The sequence below is a fragment of the Bidens hawaiensis genome, unplaced genomic scaffold (assembly GCF_021521415.1).
Source record: "Bidens hawaiensis isolate Kalapana, Puna unplaced genomic scaffold, B.hawaiensis_p1.1 tig00018048_1, whole genome shotgun sequence".
Classification (NCBI taxonomy): domain Eukaryota; kingdom Viridiplantae; phylum Streptophyta; class Magnoliopsida; order Asterales; family Asteraceae; genus Bidens; species Bidens hawaiensis.
In genome coordinates, this window is record NW_027492727.1 from 203052 (window position 1) to 220986 (window position 17935).

At 33.0% G+C, this 17935-nt stretch overlaps 2 protein-coding genes and 1 pseudogene across 3 annotated transcripts; 1 reads left to right on the forward strand and 2 right to left on the reverse strand.

Annotated features, from left to right (window-relative positions):
* Positions 1–35: 35 nt before the first annotated feature.
* Positions 36–5208, forward strand: LOC143555352 (ribose-phosphate pyrophosphokinase 4-like). The gene is made up of 7 exons (XM_077044918.1): positions 36–599; positions 2445–2760; positions 2879–2974; positions 3463–3531; positions 3967–4095; positions 4181–4280; positions 4794–5208. The coding sequence occupies exons 1-7, from the start codon at positions 136–138 to the stop codon at positions 4925–4927; spliced, it is 1308 nt and encodes a 435-aa protein (XP_076901033.1). The 5' UTR covers positions 36–135; the 3' UTR covers positions 4928–5208.
* Positions 5209–6646: 1438 nt separating this feature from the next.
* Positions 6647–10975, reverse strand: LOC143555353 (uncharacterized; annotated as a pseudogene). The gene is made up of 9 exons (XR_013139184.1): positions 10210–10975; positions 9675–9832; positions 9201–9285; positions 9045–9096; positions 8861–8942; positions 8628–8735; positions 8316–8439; positions 8140–8225; positions 6647–6971 (listed from the first exon to the last, which is right to left on the reverse strand). The product of XR_013139184.1 is annotated as an uncharacterized LOC143555353 (transcript).
* A 2237-nt stretch (positions 10976–13212) lies between these two features.
* On the reverse strand, positions 13213–16949 carry LOC143555329 (E3 ubiquitin-protein ligase AIRP2-like). The gene is made up of 5 exons (XM_077044897.1): positions 16731–16949; positions 15056–15218; positions 14859–14925; positions 14258–14495; positions 13213–13705 (listed from the first exon to the last, which is right to left on the reverse strand). Exons 1-5 carry the CDS (start codon positions 16820–16822, stop codon positions 13495–13497), a joined length of 771 nt encoding a protein of 256 aa, XP_076901012.1. The 5' UTR covers positions 16823–16949; the 3' UTR covers positions 13213–13494.
* Between the last annotated feature and the right edge of the window lie 986 nt (positions 16950–17935).

Sequence of the window (17935 nt, forward strand, 5' to 3'; positions counted from 1 at the left end):
TTAACAACTTTTTAACTTCACTTTTTTAAAACGTGACATAATATCTACTTAAAAGTATTCTGAACACTATAAACCTACTTTATACAATAATAAAGTACACATTCCAATGCACAACGTACAACCACCCAAACTCCAATGCTCTATCCCAAAAATCTTGCAAAAACCGTTCCAACAACCCACCGGTATCCTAACCGAATTATTCGCCACCACCACCAACACCACCACATGGCCACCACTCAACCACCGTACACACTCCCAAACCCTAACAAACTCACACCTACATTTACTCCTTCATCTCTTCTCACTCGCCGATCCATTAACACCAACCGTTACCGTGTCTACTGTCAACACGACAACGGCACGCATCAACAGCAACAGAAGCAGCAGTGGACGGTGGACTGCGTGGCCGGAAGTGATCCGATTCACATTATACTTAAGCCGCCGGTGATGACGACGACAACGGCAACATCTGCTTCGATGAGTTCCGGATTGAAAAGCTCGAAGAAGGTGTGTTTGTTCTACGCGGCGGAAATGGAAGCTCTAGCGAAGCGGATTGCCGCGCAGTCGGATGCGATTGAGCTCAGGAGTATTAATTGGAGGTGAATTGTGATGTTATTTGATGTGATTAGTGTTTAATTTGTGTGAATTTGATGTGAATTGAGTGTGTATGGTGTTTTATATTTGTTCAATTGCCGCGCAGTCGGATGCGATTGAGCTCCGGAGTATTAATTGGAGGTGAATTATGAGCTTATTTGATGTGATTAGTGTTTAACTTGTGTGAATTTTAGGTTTGATTTAGAAGCTATTATGTTTAGGCCTGTATATATTTACGTTTGGTTATATTTGTTCAAGTGGAGGTGAATTATACTCTTATTTGATGTGATTGTTGTTTAATGTGTGTGAATTGAGTGTCTATGGAGTTTTAGGTTTAATTTAGAAGTGATTATGTGCAGGCCTGTGATTATTGTTTAGGTTTGATTTAGGTTCGGAGTGCATATGGAATTTTAGGTTTAATTTAGAAGAGAGCATGAACGATTGTCTCGGTTTGTTCGTTTATATTTGTTCAATCAGAGGTGAATTATACTCCTATACAACACGAATATGTAGTTTTAGGTTTGATTATTTAGAAGTGATTATGTTTAGGCCTGTAAACGAACCAAATGTTAGTTAGATTTGTTTATTATAGGTTTATGTTTGGTTATATTTGTTCAATCGGAGGTGAATTATGCTTTTTATTTGATCTGATTATTGTTTAATGTGTGTGAATTGAGTGTCTACGGAGTTTTAGGTTTAATTTAGAAGTGATTATGTTTAGGCATGTAAATGAACCGAAAGTTGAGTCGAAATTGTGTATGATACGTTTAGGTTTGATTTAGATTTGTTCAGTTGAAGATGAATTATACTCTTATAAAATATGATTATAATTTAGGTTTGGAGTGTATATGGAATTTTAGGTTTAATTTAGAGGTGATTATGTGTAGGCCTGTTAACGAGCAGAACTTTTAGTCAATTTTGTGTATGAGCATGAACGGATGTGTCGGTTCGTTTATGTTCATGTATATTTGTTCAGATGGAGGTGAATTATGCTTTTATTCAATGCGATTGAGTTGAGGAGTATCAGTTGGAGGTGACTTATGGTTTTGTTTTATGTGATTGTTGATTAATGTGTGTGAATTGAGCGTGTGTGGTGTTTTAGGTTTAATTTTAGAAGTGATTATGTTTAGGCATGTAAACGAACCGAACATTTAGTTAAGTTTGTGTATGATACGTTTACGTTTGGTTATATTTGTTTAGTTGGAGGTGAATTATACTGTTCTTTGATGTGATTGTTGTTTAGGTTTGGACTTTGGAGTCTGTATGGAAGTTTGTGTACTATAGTTTACGTTTGTTTATATTTTTTCAATTGGAGCTGAATTATACTGTTATTTGATGTGAGTATCGTTTAGGTTTGATTTAGGTTTGGAGTGTGTATATGGAATTTAAGGTTGGATGTAGAAGTGATTATGTGTAGGCCTGTAAACGAACTGATTAATGTTAAGTCAATTTTGTGTATGAGCATGAATGAATGTCTCGGTTTGTTCGTTTATGTTCAGTCAATTTTGTGTATGGGCATTTGAAATGTTTGATGTGATGGTGATGGTATTATACATTTTAATTTGATAATGTGAATGGTGATGGTATTATACATTTTAATATGCTATTCACATATACTTTTAATTCGTGTTGGTCTATTTTCGTTAATTTATGTTCAATTATGTCCATTTGTGTTTGTGAAGTGTTAGTTTAGAACATAAAGTTAAACAAGTTTGGTTTGTTTAAGTGTCCGCATTCGGCTAAAGTTAAACGAGTCTGGTTTGTTTACAGACCGGATTATGTGACTATTGTGAATTTGTGATTATAATGTATTATTGAACTGAAGTAAATTAAAATAATTGGAATTCCAGGAAATTTGAGGATGGATTTCCAAACTTGTCAATACCTAATGCACATGGAATCAGAGGAGAACATGTAGCTTTCCTTGCATCATTTAGCTCTCCAGGAGTTATCTTTGAGCAACTATCAATCAGTTATGCATTGCCAAAACTCTTTATTTCATCTTTCACTTTAGTCCTCCCGTTCTTCCCTACCGGGACTTCTGAGCGCATGGAAGACGAAGGGGACATTGCAACCGCTTTCACTCTTGCTAGATTCTTGTCCAACATTCCAATATCAAGGGGTGGACCTACTAGTGTGGTAATTTATGATATCCATGCCTTGCAGGTTGGTGCCATATAATATTGTTTCATTATCATTTTAAGCTATTCTTTTTATATTTAACTGTTTGACCAGTAATATTTTGTTAGTTATATAACCATTTGCCATTAATGGATTCCTGCAGGAAAGATTCTACTTTGATGATAATGTATTACCATGTTTCGAGAGTGGGATCCCTTTGCTGAAAAGCAGGCTTCAACAGCTTCCCGACTCTGACAATGTAATGTTACTTTTCATATATAACAATCTATTTTACTGTTTGGTTCGATGCTTGTATATTCTTGACCATATCTATGTTTGAATAAACAAACATAAACGAATTTCCTGCCGAACAGTTCAGGAACAGTTTACCAAACGTTCGGTTCGTTTACAGGCCTAGGTAGGTCCGTACGTGTCCAATTCTCCAGTGTTCGTTTATTTATATTTGCTTCGTGAGAAAATGCAAAAAGAACTATATCAATCAATGAGAAATGCACGATTTTTATAAAGTTGAACTTGATACACTCATGAGCCTAATTTAACATTAATTCCAAGCAACTGCGGTTTAAGATAGTAAAATAGTCAACTATGAATTACTGAGTTTGATATGACATTCTTCCTCGTTCAACTGTGTCTCTGCGTTTTTAAAGTGTAAGCTGCATATTATTTCTTGTTTTATTCTAAAGAGTCTAAGACCCTTTTGTTTTCTTCAACATCATGGAAAAATAGATATCGATTGCTTTTCCGGATGACGGTGCTTGGAAACGGTTTCACAAACAGCTACAGCACTTTCCAGTGGTACGTGATACATTCTTATGTTTTCCTTTACTAATGTTTCGTATATTCTTAAGGCGTTTTTTCTAACACAATAAATGTTCTCAATGAACCATCTGAATGATAGAATATAACCGTTTTAACCTTCTTTTTGGTCTAGTACTGAGTAAATATGATTGTCTGATAAGTATTGTGAATTGATAGAATATATAATCTAATCAAAACTAAATGTTGTATGAAATAGAATAATGTTATTACAACACTATAATAACTCAGAATATATATGTTCTCATATTGAATATTACTAATCAAACCGGTAAAAATGTAGAAGATAGCTAAAAAGGAAACATTTTAAACGAGTCGAAAGTCACCAAATAAGTATTTTAATGCATAAAACCTATTAAATTATTATATGAATTTTGTTTACTTTTATTGAAGTAAAAATTTTTTTTTGTGCAGATAATTTGTGCAAAAGTTAGAGAAGGCGACCAACGAATTGTACGCATAAAAGAGGGAGACCCTAAAGGCCGTCACGTTGTGATAGTTGATGATCTTGTTCAGTCAGGTGGAACTCTGATTGAATGCCAGGTGAGCAAAACAAAATCAAGAACACATTAAAATTAAATATAAAATCTTTAATTTCAATAATAATATTATTATTTGTTTCTTGTAGAAAATGTTGGCAAAACATGGAGCAAAAAAAGTGAGTGCGTATGTGACCCATGGTGTTTTTCCTAAGCGGTCCTGGGAGCGGTTTAAACATGATACAGGAGGTATATATTATTTTCTTTATTTTACACTAGCTACTACACTGGATGGAAAATATCAATACATAAAAATTTTATATCTTTATTACATCTTATAGGTGAAAAAATGTATTGAAAAAAGGTATTGCATATACACACACACACACACACACACACACACACACACTCATGATTTTAATAAAAATAATAAATATATCTAGAAATTAATATATACTTGGATTTCGAAATTTCATTGATTATTTAATGTAATTTGAATTTCATTTACTATTTGATTGAAAGAAAAAGTTACATAATTCAATTTCAAAGTTTATTAAAATAAAAGACAAGACAAGATAAAATAAATGTGTCTTGTTAGTGTAATAAGTAATTTCTTTATAAATAAATCATTATTAAAAAAAGAGGTGTATTTTATAAAAAAAGAGAGGCGGGAAAGAAACAGTGAGAAGGAATATGGAGACGACACGATTATAAAAGATTTAACAAATATATGTTTAAATTCAATAACCATAAACTTTACAGGACAACCGGATAACGGGTTGACGTTCTTTTGGATAACGGACTCGTGTCCTCTGACAGCGAAGGAAGTGAAGAATAAAGCTCCATTTGAAGTCCTGAGTCTTGCTAGTTCCATAGCAGCTACCCTGCAAATATAAGTTCCGAAAGTTTATTTATTTTTTTGATTTTGGATTTATAGAGTGATTTGGCTCCAAAGCAACCTGGATTTTACATTTTTTATTGCTGTTTCGTGTTAATAAAAACATGCTTCTGTGAAACCATTGAGCATAGTGTAGCGTCGCGTATTGTTTCTGCTTGTTTTTCTTACGGTATTACACTCAAACAATCCGAGATCCGAATGTTGTTAGCGATTTTCACAAAGCATAGGCGATGGTTGAAGCCTTAAGGCGAATTAGCGAAGATTAGAAGACAAGTAGACGACGTCTCGACTCTGGTCGATAAAAACATAAATTGATCATCGTTGGTTTTGATTTTTTTATTTAATTTTTATTTAGGTATTTTGTTTAATTAAGGATGTTAACCGGTTGGACTTATTCATCCACTTTTATGAATTGTTTCGTGATTTTTTTATTATCAATGTATGAGGTTATTACATTTATAATGTTTGTTAGTCATTTTTAAAACTTTTTATATTAAAAAAATATATTGCTATAGAAATTTAACTAAATTTTTCATAATCATTGAGACCGAAATCCATTATCATTAAATTAGGGAAACATTAAAGGGTCATATGGATTTTAATCATTGTTTTTTTCTCTAGTGATGCGGATTATAATGTCATAGATTGCCGATATGAAATATGGTAAACCGGTTAAAGTAAAAGGAGGAATACCAACTATTATTTTATGTAACCCATGTGTGCGGACCTCCTACTTACAATTCCTACATAAAGCAATGACAAAAACAAATAATTTAAGTTGATGTAGGTAGAACACCATAAGAACATCATTGAATCAATGGTTGAAGAACAGAAGGATGATGTTGAAGTTCTAAGTCGTCTGTCTGAAGATTTAATCGAAGACGTTTCCGGTTCTCTGAGATCATTACTCCAAAGTCACCGTTTGTTATACACGAAGCTTGGTGGTGAAAATACTAATGGGTCACTTGACGTCACCTTATTGGTTTAAGCCATTTTGTTTTGTTTTAGTTTCAATCCATAACATATGCAATTAAAACTGACCGAACGCCAATTTTGGTTTTGTTTTAGTTCTGTTGTCGTAACGAACGTAATGGAAGCCGATCGAATTCGTGTAGACTCACCGCGTTTTGTTTTAGTTCCAGTCTTGTAACGTACGTACCAAAAATTTACCAGATGTCGATTTTTTTTGTATGGTACCGTAACAAGCAAGATGGAAACCGACCAAATTTGCGTAAACAAATCGCCTCAACGCCCGGGATCAACAACGGCCAGATTTTACCAATGCTTGAGTTTTACAAACTGACGCCACCCCATTGGCCCACCTCCATTTTTATAACTTTTTTGTTTTATTTTTGGATTTAGTTCCAGTACAATAAAACAAGTAACCGAAACCAACCGAATTCGCGTTGACTTACCGCCTCAACGTTTAGTATCGACAATGCTTGAGTTTTACCACCGCCGGGTTTTACCGACTTGCCCAAAACACTAGTTCAGACAATGGATTTGTGCGTTGCAGCTTGAAATAGACGACTTATTTGATGGTTTACGTGCATGGTGCATCTGGTGATTGTGTTGTTTCGGACTATAATAAGAATTGTAAACACGAAGATTGTACTTAATTTGATTATCCTCGGCACCAAAATATTACACGTACCCTGCGTGTAAGGTCGAGGAAAATAATTTTGTTTTTGCAAATTATATGAGAATTAAAAAAAAAGTTGTATCTATGCTTTTACAGTATCCTAACTTTTTAACATGTAGTACAAAAACAAAATTCATTTTGGCAAAAATTAAAGTGTCACACCAGAATACTTACATGTTCATTTGACTTTATGTGAAATCTTTATGTAATTCAAGAGTCGGTTCAATGCGGCCCCGCTGTCGATGGCGTCCCGGGCCCGATCAAGAGCGGTTGATACATCTTCTGCACCTGTACATCCGAGTAAGTGGTCGGCCATCCCAGCGTTTAATACGATCCGGTCATATGCGGGGCCCTTTTCTCCCTGTAGAGCTGCTAAGCCGAGTTCTATGTTCTTTGAAACCTGAAAATTCCAAAAACATTATGCATGATTTTTGAGATGCTATAATCAGCTGTCTGGCATACATGTAACAAACGGTCACGTTTGCCGTTGGGTAACAGGGTTTATTGTCGGTTGTTACGAACCGTGTTCGTTAATCAAATGGTCCAAAGAAAATAGATAGAAACTAGATTAGAATTCATAGATTTTTGGAAGAGACTTTGATTTATCAAATCATAATAATTTCATTCATAATCCCTAACACATAAGAACTAGTGGCTTATATAGCCAAGATACATAACCGACCCACTACTTATTAAACTACCTACATAACCGACCCACTACTTAATATATAGCCAAGATACATAACCGACCCACTACTTAATATATAGCCAAGATACATAACCGACCCACTACTTAATAAACTACCTACATAACCGACCCACTACTTAATATATAGCCAAGATACATAACCGACTCACTACTTAATAAACTAACTAATTTAGTTAACTAAAATGCATAGAATTTGATACACTAGAACCCACGTTTTGTGACATGGGAGTTGTACGAGAGTGGTACATAACATCGGTCAAGTTTGACTAGAGGTGTGCAAAGTCGGTTCGGTTATGGGAGCTTAACCATAACCATAGCCATAAACGAGCTTCGGCTATGGAAGATTGCTTAACCATATGGTTACATGTCGGTTATGGGTCGGTTTCGGTTAACTGTCGGTTATGAGTCGGTTTTAGTTAACTGTCGGTTATGAGTCGGTTTTAGTTAACTGTCGATTATGAGTTGGATTCAGTTAACTGTCAGTTATGGGTTGGATTCAGTTAACTGTCAGTTATGGGTCGGTTATCAATGTATTTTGTTCCCATTTTTTCAATTGAAAATTTTCCGTTATAGTGTCGAAGATCAATTATAAACTTTAAAAGGGTAACACATAAAAAGCAGTTTAAAATAAATCATTTACACTAAAAAAGCAGATAAGTAAATGCTCTAAAATAATACATAAGATTTGTTTTATGTAATAAGAATAAACGTTGGAAAACCTTTTTATGATCTGTTTAAAGTTTAAAAAGCTAGGAAAAAACAAACCCCGATTGACCCATTGATAAGTAAGCGGGTCAAAATTTCCACCAATTGGCTAGTGCTTTGTAAAAAGATCATAACAAAAGCCAAACTAACATACCGATTTATCAGTTCTTGGAGTGTCGGACGGTTCAAAACCGTATTCTTTTGCATCAACTACAAACGAAAAGTTCTCACGAGACACTCCTGTAAATACCATAGAATAGCAAGTAAAAAATTAATACAGTAAAAATATTTTCATCAACATAAGCTGGTGAAGTGGTTCACTGTACTCACCATCAACGTCATAAGCTGGTGAGGTGTTGAGCGAGCGAAAACCAGAACAGTAGTTAACAGGCAGTCCTTTTGATGCATTTACGGATTTTAATTTAATTGTCATTGAAAGTGCTCCTTCTTCGCCCTGCATTTTATAATACCATCAAATTTAATTGAATAAAAAAACGAGGATGGTTGTCGAAAAAACCCTATGGACTTTTATTACTCATTTGACCAGTTAGAGGCAACATAAAACCCGAATTGACCCGTTTATCATTTTACAAATAATGGGCCAAAATTGTCACCTTTAGATAACTACCAAAATGTTCATACCTTAACCACCAAACCAGCATGAACGCCTCTTCGTTTCATGAGCATTAGAAGTGGTTCTTCGTAACCTTCATGGTAGAATCCTGCAACAATTGCTTCTTTACCCGTAGCCTACAATTTATAACACAAATGTTTTTTTACAAAATATTACAGTTTCACGCAAAACCAAATGTTCAGATATCTGTTTTTCTACATGATTTTACAACTTTTAAGAATTAAAGTAAATGCAAGCTTACCCTCACATATTGCTGAACCTTTTCAGATGTTGCTAATGGCGGACGTTTCTTTATATGTTCCCGCATCTCAATCAATGAATATCTGTAAAAACCATATAGATGATGACATCATAATAAAACTTCACATAAATGTGTTAAATTCAATGATTTGACATGCTATATGGTAAACAAAAAGTCTACTTACAATGAGGGGCGAGCTTCCCGTTGACTCACATATGCAAAACCGACTCACATATGCAAAACCAACCGCTTCATCCTGAAAAGAAAATTACTTTAAAGTATTAAAATCATGAAAAATAGAGAAAGAGTGACATTGAAAATAAAATGGACATAAAAATGACCTCAAGAAGCGTTTTAGCCTGTAATGGTGTTATGCTGGTATTTGCTCCCATTAATTTTAGCATCTGCTCCTCAGTTATGCCACCCTGTACAAAGCCAGGTCCGATCATTTGCACAAAGTTGTGAAAAACGGCATATATAGTATTTAAAGGGAAATTGTTGACAATTTCTTGTGGACTTTAGCTGATATAAACTGAAATCTTGAAGGCATACACCATAGTACCATACCAAAATAGTGTAAACATGTATTCTTTAAATTGTAATCTATAATCAAGAAAATTACAATAATTGCCATTCTCGATAATCTTGTTTCTTTAATCCCTTGACTAGAGAAACCGTCTTCTCATTGTGTATAGATTAAATAAAAAGTATACTTGTGTATCTATTAAGTTATTCTTATCAACTTGTTATTTTAACAGATGCCATAACTATAGTAATGGTTAATTTAACATTATATTTGTAATTCAGAAAATACCTTCGGTGGCATCCAATCAACACCATGGAGAAGGCATGCCTCATTGTAACAGGATCTAACAGCAGCAACAAACAGTGTGCTTCTGAAGAATCGTGTGTTTCCATCATAAGGTTCACCATAATGAGTCAATGATCTAACATCAGCTACCGGCAAAGGACCTAATTATACATAAAATCACAAAAATCAAAGATATAAAATATATATATACATTTTCATTTAGAGTTGGCAATTTTACCCATTAACTTACAATCGGTCAATTCAGGTTATGTTTTAAAAAATCAATCGAAAAATATTAGCTTAACATGTATGAACAGCCTATTTTTTAATAATTGAAAAAAAGAGTACATTATTATTAAAATAATATTTTATTTTGTATTTATATTTGAAAGGCAATCAACCTGATCCTGACCGACCAGCACAAAAAAAACTATCCATTTTGACCAGAACCTGTTGACCCAATCCCAGGCGCCCAACCCGCCTTTTTGCCACCTCTACTTCTAATATTCTTTCAGTTACGCACTTTATTAACCAGTACCAAGCTCATCGTCAAATGCAAGGCAATATGCTTTTAGCTCACGGTCTGTTTCCCGGTTCATTCGTTGACCAATCAAAAATGCTGACAACAGTGACTCGCTTACAGTGCCACCTGTACCATGTTCTGGTTTCAAAGGAAGAACATCTTTCAATACACCTTGAACTTCTTCATAACCAAGATGACCACCGGCTAAAACTTCCCTCAAGGCACCCACAAGTCTCATTTCATAACTCCCATTACCAACATATTGTGGGCCGATTGAATTCCCAAGTCTCATTATAGAACCTTCCGGATCAGCTAAAAAGATTATATCTGATGGTAGGGCCCGGATTAAATGTGGCCAGTATGCATCTATTGCACGCCTTTCACCTTCACTCCATTGAGTCGGTTCTGGAAATGCATTTGCACGGATTGTCATAGCTGCAAAAAATGCTCCAAGTTGCGCCTTTGATACCTCTTCTTCATCTTTCAGTTCTCCTTTGGCTGACATTAAATATTATCACAACCGTTATATATTTAAAAAATCAACTGTTTTTTATCATTATTGCAAAAATATTGTTACTTTACAATGAAAACTCAAGTACAATGATTCAGAAAACCAATCACTCGTATAACTAGTGAAAACAAAACAATTAAAAAATGATTTAACGGACACAAAAAAAAAGTGTGCTTCTTTTCAGACTGATCAACATCAAAACTTTTAATCAGTTATGGAGGAATTGTTCTATAAATGTTAGTGACATGACTCATATACAATTGAATTCTGCTAAGTAAAAACCTCGTAAGATATTGTGTATTATTGGTCAACTATTTATAGGATTACAATAAGGATAATTACAAAGAAACCTAATTTAATTCACTAATTGTGACTCTTATATGATAAGGATAATTACAATAAACCTTATCTACAATTCTACATAATAAATCTTAATTGATTTATTTGAGTTAAACTAAGCTAAAAAATTACAGAAATTACAATATACACGTCATCAAAAGTTATATAAATTATTAGCGTGTACTAAATAATTGCAGGAATTACAATATACACTAGGTTTGCTTAGGTTTTATATGCTAATTAACTAAACTCAACGTACAACTAACAGAATATTACAAATTCATTGAACATTTCAACTTTCAGCACCTTTAATATATCATTTAGGTTATATATAGATGCATCATAAATTACTATGATCAATCTAAAGTCAAAAGCTAGATCATTCAATCACAAAAATCAGTTGTGTACTTGTGTTTGAATTGGAACCTGGATATCACCTGGAAACTATTTGCTCTATTTGGGTTAACTAAACTAAAAAATTGCAGCAATTACAATATACACATCATTAAAATTTATAAATTATAAGTGTATACTGATTGACTAGGCTTTCTTAGTTGTTATATGCTAATAATTCACTAACTCAACTTACAACTAATAGAATATTACAATATATTATGAGCATTTCAACTTTCAGCACCTTTAATTTTCAATCATGTCATCATCACATGCATCATAAGATCTGACCAACTATGATCAATCTAAAGTCAATAGCTAGGTCAATCAACCACAAAATCAATTGTCTAAAGCAGTGTTGTAAAACTCAGTCAACTCGGCCGAGTACTCGGTGATTACTCGCTACTCGACACCCTACCGAAGCGATTTTCTCCAACTCGGCCTATAGCACTCGAACTCGGATCTAATCAGCAATTCCTCGGATTAGTCGATGATCAACTCAGAGCTACTTGACGATGACTTGGTTCTAGACGGTCAACTCAGAGCTAGTCGACCAAAAATACTAAAGAACGGTTATATATTTTTGAAATACTTCAATATTTTAACATGTATCCTTTTAACTTATATTGTTATTCACGTATTTTGTTATAAATATTAGTAAACTCATGATATCTGGCATATATATAATTTCCTGAAAACTAATTTCTTTATAATTTACCATGTCCAAGAACTCCCAGCCTAAGCCGAGTACTCACAACTCCACAGTCAACCGACTATGCAGCGCCTAACGACTTATGCAACCACTATAAAGTGAAACCTAGCTATCATCTGGAAACTATTTGCTATAATAAAAAACTATACTACAGTGAATAAATAATCCTTTACCAGATCTCAGTGATTACTTGGATCGAGTCATTGGTCAACTCGGAGCCACTCGAGGATTACTTGGATCTAGTCGATAGGTATTTTGATAAAAATATAGTAAACTTCTGATATTTGACATATAATTATGTATATACTAGCTATCAGCTGGAAACTAATTACCATAATTTAATCTAAATTAAACTAAAAAACCTTCAGTAAGTACAATATACACATCATCAAAATCATCAAATCAATTAAAACAGTCAACAACAACAACAATAATAATGATAATAATAATTTGATATTCACGTATTTTGTTAGAAATATTAGTAAAACTTATGACATTTGACATTTTGACATATATGCATTACGTATAATCGACTCTAAAGCAATAACTAGCTATCAGCCGGAAACTAATTGCTATAATTTAATCTAAACTAAATTAAAAAACTACAGGCACTACAATATACACATCATCAAATCAATTAAAACAGTGAATAATAATAATAAAGTGAAAACTAGCTATCAACTGGAAACTAATTGCTATAATTTAAGGGGGTGTTTGGGATTCCTTATTTTACCTCCTTATAACTTTTCATTAAGTTAATCAGTTACAAAAGTGTAACTTACGGAACTTTTCCTCTCACAATATAAGCAATCCCAAACACCTTATTAGTTAAGTTGGTAAAAAATAAGCAATCCCAAACACCACCTAAGCTCAACTAACCTAAAAACCTACAGTAACTACACTACACACGCCATCAATTCATCACAATCATCATATCAATTAAAACAGTGAATAATAATAAAAATAATAACAACAGCAACAACAATAATAATAATAACCTAGCTATCAGCCGGAAACTACTCGCATTTTTGTGGTGTTTTGACCATTTTGCCCTCAAATGGTGTCGTCTCCACCATTTGAAGAGATCACGAAAAACAAAAAAAGCCTGTCATAGCCCGGCCCGGCCCAATCTGGCCCAACCGGACCGGACCGAATAGTTGCACAGTACAAAGATATAGATTAAAATAGCAATGAACAAGTTTGTATTTATTTCTGTTAAAACAATTTGGAAGAAATATACACTTACAATTAAAACCGACCGCTATTTACATTTTTTAAGGGTCGGTTTTTTGTGATGTTTTGACCATTTTGCCCTCTATACATCAAACTCTCTAGTTTGTTGAAATTATATTAAATACTCGTAAAACATGAAGAAAAGGGCGTCCGAAGAATCTTTAGGGAGATTATTGATGTATAAATAGAAACGAACCAAATCTTCTTTTGAAACAAGATCCGCGTCGATGACTTCATCGTTGCACGTGAGAACCCATAAATCTCGTGACTTTACTCTCTTTATATTGCCCCGACAAAACGGGCATGATGCTGACCTCGAGTTCCTGCAAATTTGGAAACATATTTAAATGATTAACGTGGCGTTGTACTATAAAACTCAATGATTAAGTGGCTAAACGAGCCATTGTGAGCTACTCGACACCAGCTCGCTAAAAACTCAAACTGAGCTGAGCTTAAATGAGCTCGAACCCGGGGTCGAGCTTTTATTGAGGCTCGTTTAAGAATTAAGCCTGAGCCCGAGCTTCAGATATCGAGCTCGATCAAAATCACGATCTTAAACGAGCCTTTTATTTATACAATTTTTATTTAATTCATTTAATACACATTTATTATAAAAAATTTATTATTATAATTAAATTATGAAAAAGATAATTAAATAATATGTATTACATTATATACAAAAAAATATTATTATAAATATATGTAAAAAATAACTGAAAAAAGTATAAATTAAATAATTAATAAATGAGCCGGGCTCGAGCTTTAAAAATAGAGCTCTAAACGAGCCGAGCTCGACGTAAATGAGCTCGGCTCGGCTCGTTTACACCCCTATCAATGATGCATGATGTTATATTACTTATGTATAATAATATTACCAGTCGCGGTAGCAGTTGATGCACATTGCGTGGCAGCAATTGGGCAAGACGATTTTGGTGCAAGGTTCTAAGCAAATCCCACATTCATCTTCTCGTTCCAAATCAATATTCGTGAACTTTTCATCTTTTTCTAGTTTTTTGGGGCCCGATATCTGCATTTCTGTGCTCTCTTCTTTCGGGCCGTTATCGAGCTCCACCAAGTCATAATGTAGCCTTCTAAGAGAAGGTAGTATGATGGCTGCACGTATTTAATTTAAACAAAGTAGTTAGTACAAACACATTTTTTTGGGTCAAATAAAAATATATAAAGATTTGTTGAGTTAATTATGTCCATAAAAAGCAGTATTATTCAAATAAGAATCTAGATTTTTGAATACGATGAAATTGGATGTTGAGTTGACCCGCGAGGCCGCGAACACTTTTTTGGTCAGAACAAATTACAGTTAATTATGAATGAAATAAAATATTATTACAACATCAATCTAAATCTTTAGACTAAGTAGAAAAGGCGGTTTGCTTTATAAACACTTTCTGGCCAACTAGCCTGTTTGACCATGGTCAAACCGTTTTCTATTTGACCCGTAGAGATAGAATTACTAACCATAAAAGTCGTTCACAGTTGCCTTCCGTGCATGTCTAGAAATCTTCGGTCTCCCATCGGTATATACCTATAAAGAACGTCATTTGCTTATTTGACAAATTATTTATGAATATAACTTCTTCAAAAAGATGGTAACTCTTTTGCGTTATAAGACACGCACACATAACTAATAAATTGGGAATCAGTCAAAAACCAACCTTGTAAACAATAACATGGAAAAGATTTAAGTATCTAGGAAGTAGACACGCGCAAGAAGAATCTATCCATTGTAACAAGAACATAATTAGAGGTGTCAATGAATCTTGAACCAATTTCATTTGAAACCGCGCACCATCTTTGGCTCTAGGAATTGCAGCAGCCCTGCAAATTAAAGTACCAGAAAAAATAATCAGAATATTAAATAAAAATGTAGAAAAAGAAAATTTTGACATTGGTTTATGTCATTTTCCTGCATTTCTTGATCCCGCTCTCTATAACCGATTAAACTTCCTTTTTTTTTTGGGTACAAACTTGAATGGTTTGAACGGTTGAGTTATACAACAGTGCAATAAAAGATATATATTTTTCACATAATCACACTTGCCATTTCATTGCAAACTAACATTGTTCTACCATAAAATCAGAAATACAAAAAAAAAGACGTTATATTTTGAAAAGGCGAACAATGATGGAATGAGAAATAGCCATTCAAAAAACTGTCTTATGTATCACATTTACAACAGTAAGTATAATTGTCTATGCGATTCTCGCATATATACAGGGGTAGTTCAATACATAACCAATTTTTGGTTAAACGAGCTACATAAAGCGGGCTCGGGCTCGGTCTTTCTAACTCCCATTATACATATTATCAATGCTTAGCTATGAAAAGTCAAAAGTCAAAATTGAACCAAGAACAACATAGGAGTTCAACAGCTTGGACTCAAAATTTCAAACCTTATTTAATAAAAAACAATAAGCAGTAATTTCAATAGGCCAACAGAAATTCAAAATTTCCACATGAATTTAAAGCAAGTAACCAACATTAGCATCTTGATAAGAACCAAATCCCAAAAAAATCATTTTTTTTTTTTTCTTTTCATTTTCATCATCTTTTTTCTGCAAGATTCTTCTTATTAAAACCCCATGGAAAAAAATCAAAACTTTATGCTAAAAAATCAAAAACCCTAAATTTCAGACCAAAAGATTAAAAAAAAAAACTAAAAATTTAACATAAACCAAACCCTCAAAAATCAACTTATTTGTTTTTCATCATCTATTTTCTGCAAGATTCATCTTCTTATTTAAACCCCATGAAAAAAAAAATCAAAACTTGATGCTAAAAGATTAAAAAAAAACTAATTTCAAACCAGAAGATCAAAAAAAGCTAAAAAATTTAACTTAACCCAAACCCTTTAAAACCAACTTATTCAATTTTCATCTTCTTATTAAAAACCATGAAAAAAAATCAGAACTTGATCAAAAAAGCAAAAAGATTTAACTTGAACCAAACCCACAAAAATTAACTCATTTAGTTTTCATCTTCAAATTAAAACCTATGAAAAAAAATAATAATTATAAGCTAAATTTTTTAACTTAAACCAAACCCACAAAAATTAACTCATGAAATAAAATAAAATCAAATCAAAACTTGATCAAAAAAGCTAATAAATAATTAGCTTAACCAAACCCACAAAAATTAACTCATTTGATCTTCATATTTTAATTAAAACCCATGAAATAAAAAAAAATCAAAACTTGATCAAAAAAGCTTAAAAAAATTAACTTAAACCAAACCCACAAAAATCAACTCATTTAATTTTCATCTTCTAACTAAAACCCATGAAAAAAAATCATAACTTGATTAAAAAAAAACTAAAATTTTGAACTTACAAAGCATTAGCATGTTGTATATCTGCTTCAATAACCTTCAAAGAGTCTTCATAAGAAGACCTTCCAAGTGGGTAATACATCATCATCTCCATCTTTTGCAACAATTAATTTAATTTAATTCGATGAAGAAAATGGTGATAAAAGTGTGGAAGAAAAGGTAGAGAAAGAAGGGTTCTTATCCTTTGCTTTATTTGATATGTTGTTGATGATAAAAGGTATAATAATATTATAAATTATTTGGGGGTCAAATAGAAAATTGAAGACTTGAAAATGAGGTTAGGTGGTGTTTGTTGGGGATTGGGTTTGTTAAAAAGATGCTTAATCTTTAAATGTTTATTATTACTACATTTAGGTTTTATTTATGCAACCAGAGGAAGTTAAAATTTGGGATGAAGATTGAAGTAGAAATGAGTGTTTTCGGTAACTCGGTATCAAATTTTGAGTTTTCAATACTGGTATGGTTTGGTACGGTACTGGTATATTTTGAAGTTTGCACGAAATACCGTGACCGAACCCGAATCGCACATACCGGTGCAAAATATTTTAATTTTTTTTCGAGTTCGGGATTTTGGGTCGGTATTGATACCGTCCCGGGCTCATCCATAGATAATAAGGTTTTAAGTTTGAATAATTTTTAGTCGGGTTATGCCGTGGTGTCTTTAAGGTGCATAGAACAAAAGATTGTGGGCACGGGCTACCGGCGCTGTATGTGATCACTGACGTACGGGGCCTATAGGTAGCCATACCTTTTATTTGTTGATAATTAAAAAAATTAAAACTTATTATATAAATTGAAAATTTATTATTACAAAAAATCCTAAATAGGGTAAAAAAACTAAACTTGTTTACGCTGTCGGAGACACGGATAATGAATTTTAAAAAAAAATAATGTTATTTTTTATGTATTGGTTGTATTTGTAGATGAAAGTAAAACTGCGGATTGAATCGTGTCTAGGTAAACACTAGTTAACTCATAATTGGTGATTTATATAAAAGTTTTCATTTCAAAAATATGAGTTGACATAAAAGTTGGATGTTACAAATTCGACGAAAAAATAAGAACATAAAGTGAGTGAAATCTAATAAATTAAAAATTAAACACACAACAATGAGAGAAATTTAATGAATTTCATTGATTATTAGTTAGTTAAAACCGGTTATTTAATTTAATAACTCTTGGATATTAAAATTTGGATTCTTTAATA

What these genes read in the sequence shown, in the direction of transcription:
- LOC143555352 (XM_077044918.1), top strand. Translation starts at nt 136, where the DNA reads ATGCTCTATCCCAAAAATCTTGCAAAAACCGTTCCAACAACCCACCGG. An exon ending in ATGATATCCATGCCTTGCAG is followed by an intron (nt 2,761 to 2,878) that starts GTTGGTGCCATA and finishes GGATTCCTGCAG; the next exon opens with GAAAGATTCTACTTTGATGA. An exon ending in AGCTTCCCGACTCTGACAAT is followed by an intron (nt 2,975 to 3,462) that starts GTAATGTTACTT and finishes ATGGAAAAATAG; the next exon opens with ATATCGATTGCTTTTCCGGA.
- LOC143555329 (XM_077044897.1), bottom strand. Translation starts at nt 16,822, where the DNA reads ATGGAGATGATGATGTATTACCCACTTGGAAGGTCTTCTTATGAAGAC. An exon ending in ATACAACATGCTAATGCTTT is followed by an intron (nt 15,219 to 16,730) that starts GTAAGTTCAAAA and finishes TTTAATTTGCAG; the next exon opens with GGCTGCTGCAATTCCTAGAG. An exon ending in ATCAACTGCTACCGCGACTG is followed by an intron (nt 13,706 to 14,257) that starts GTAATATTATTA and finishes CCAAATTTGCAG; the next exon opens with GAACTCGAGGTCAGCATCAT.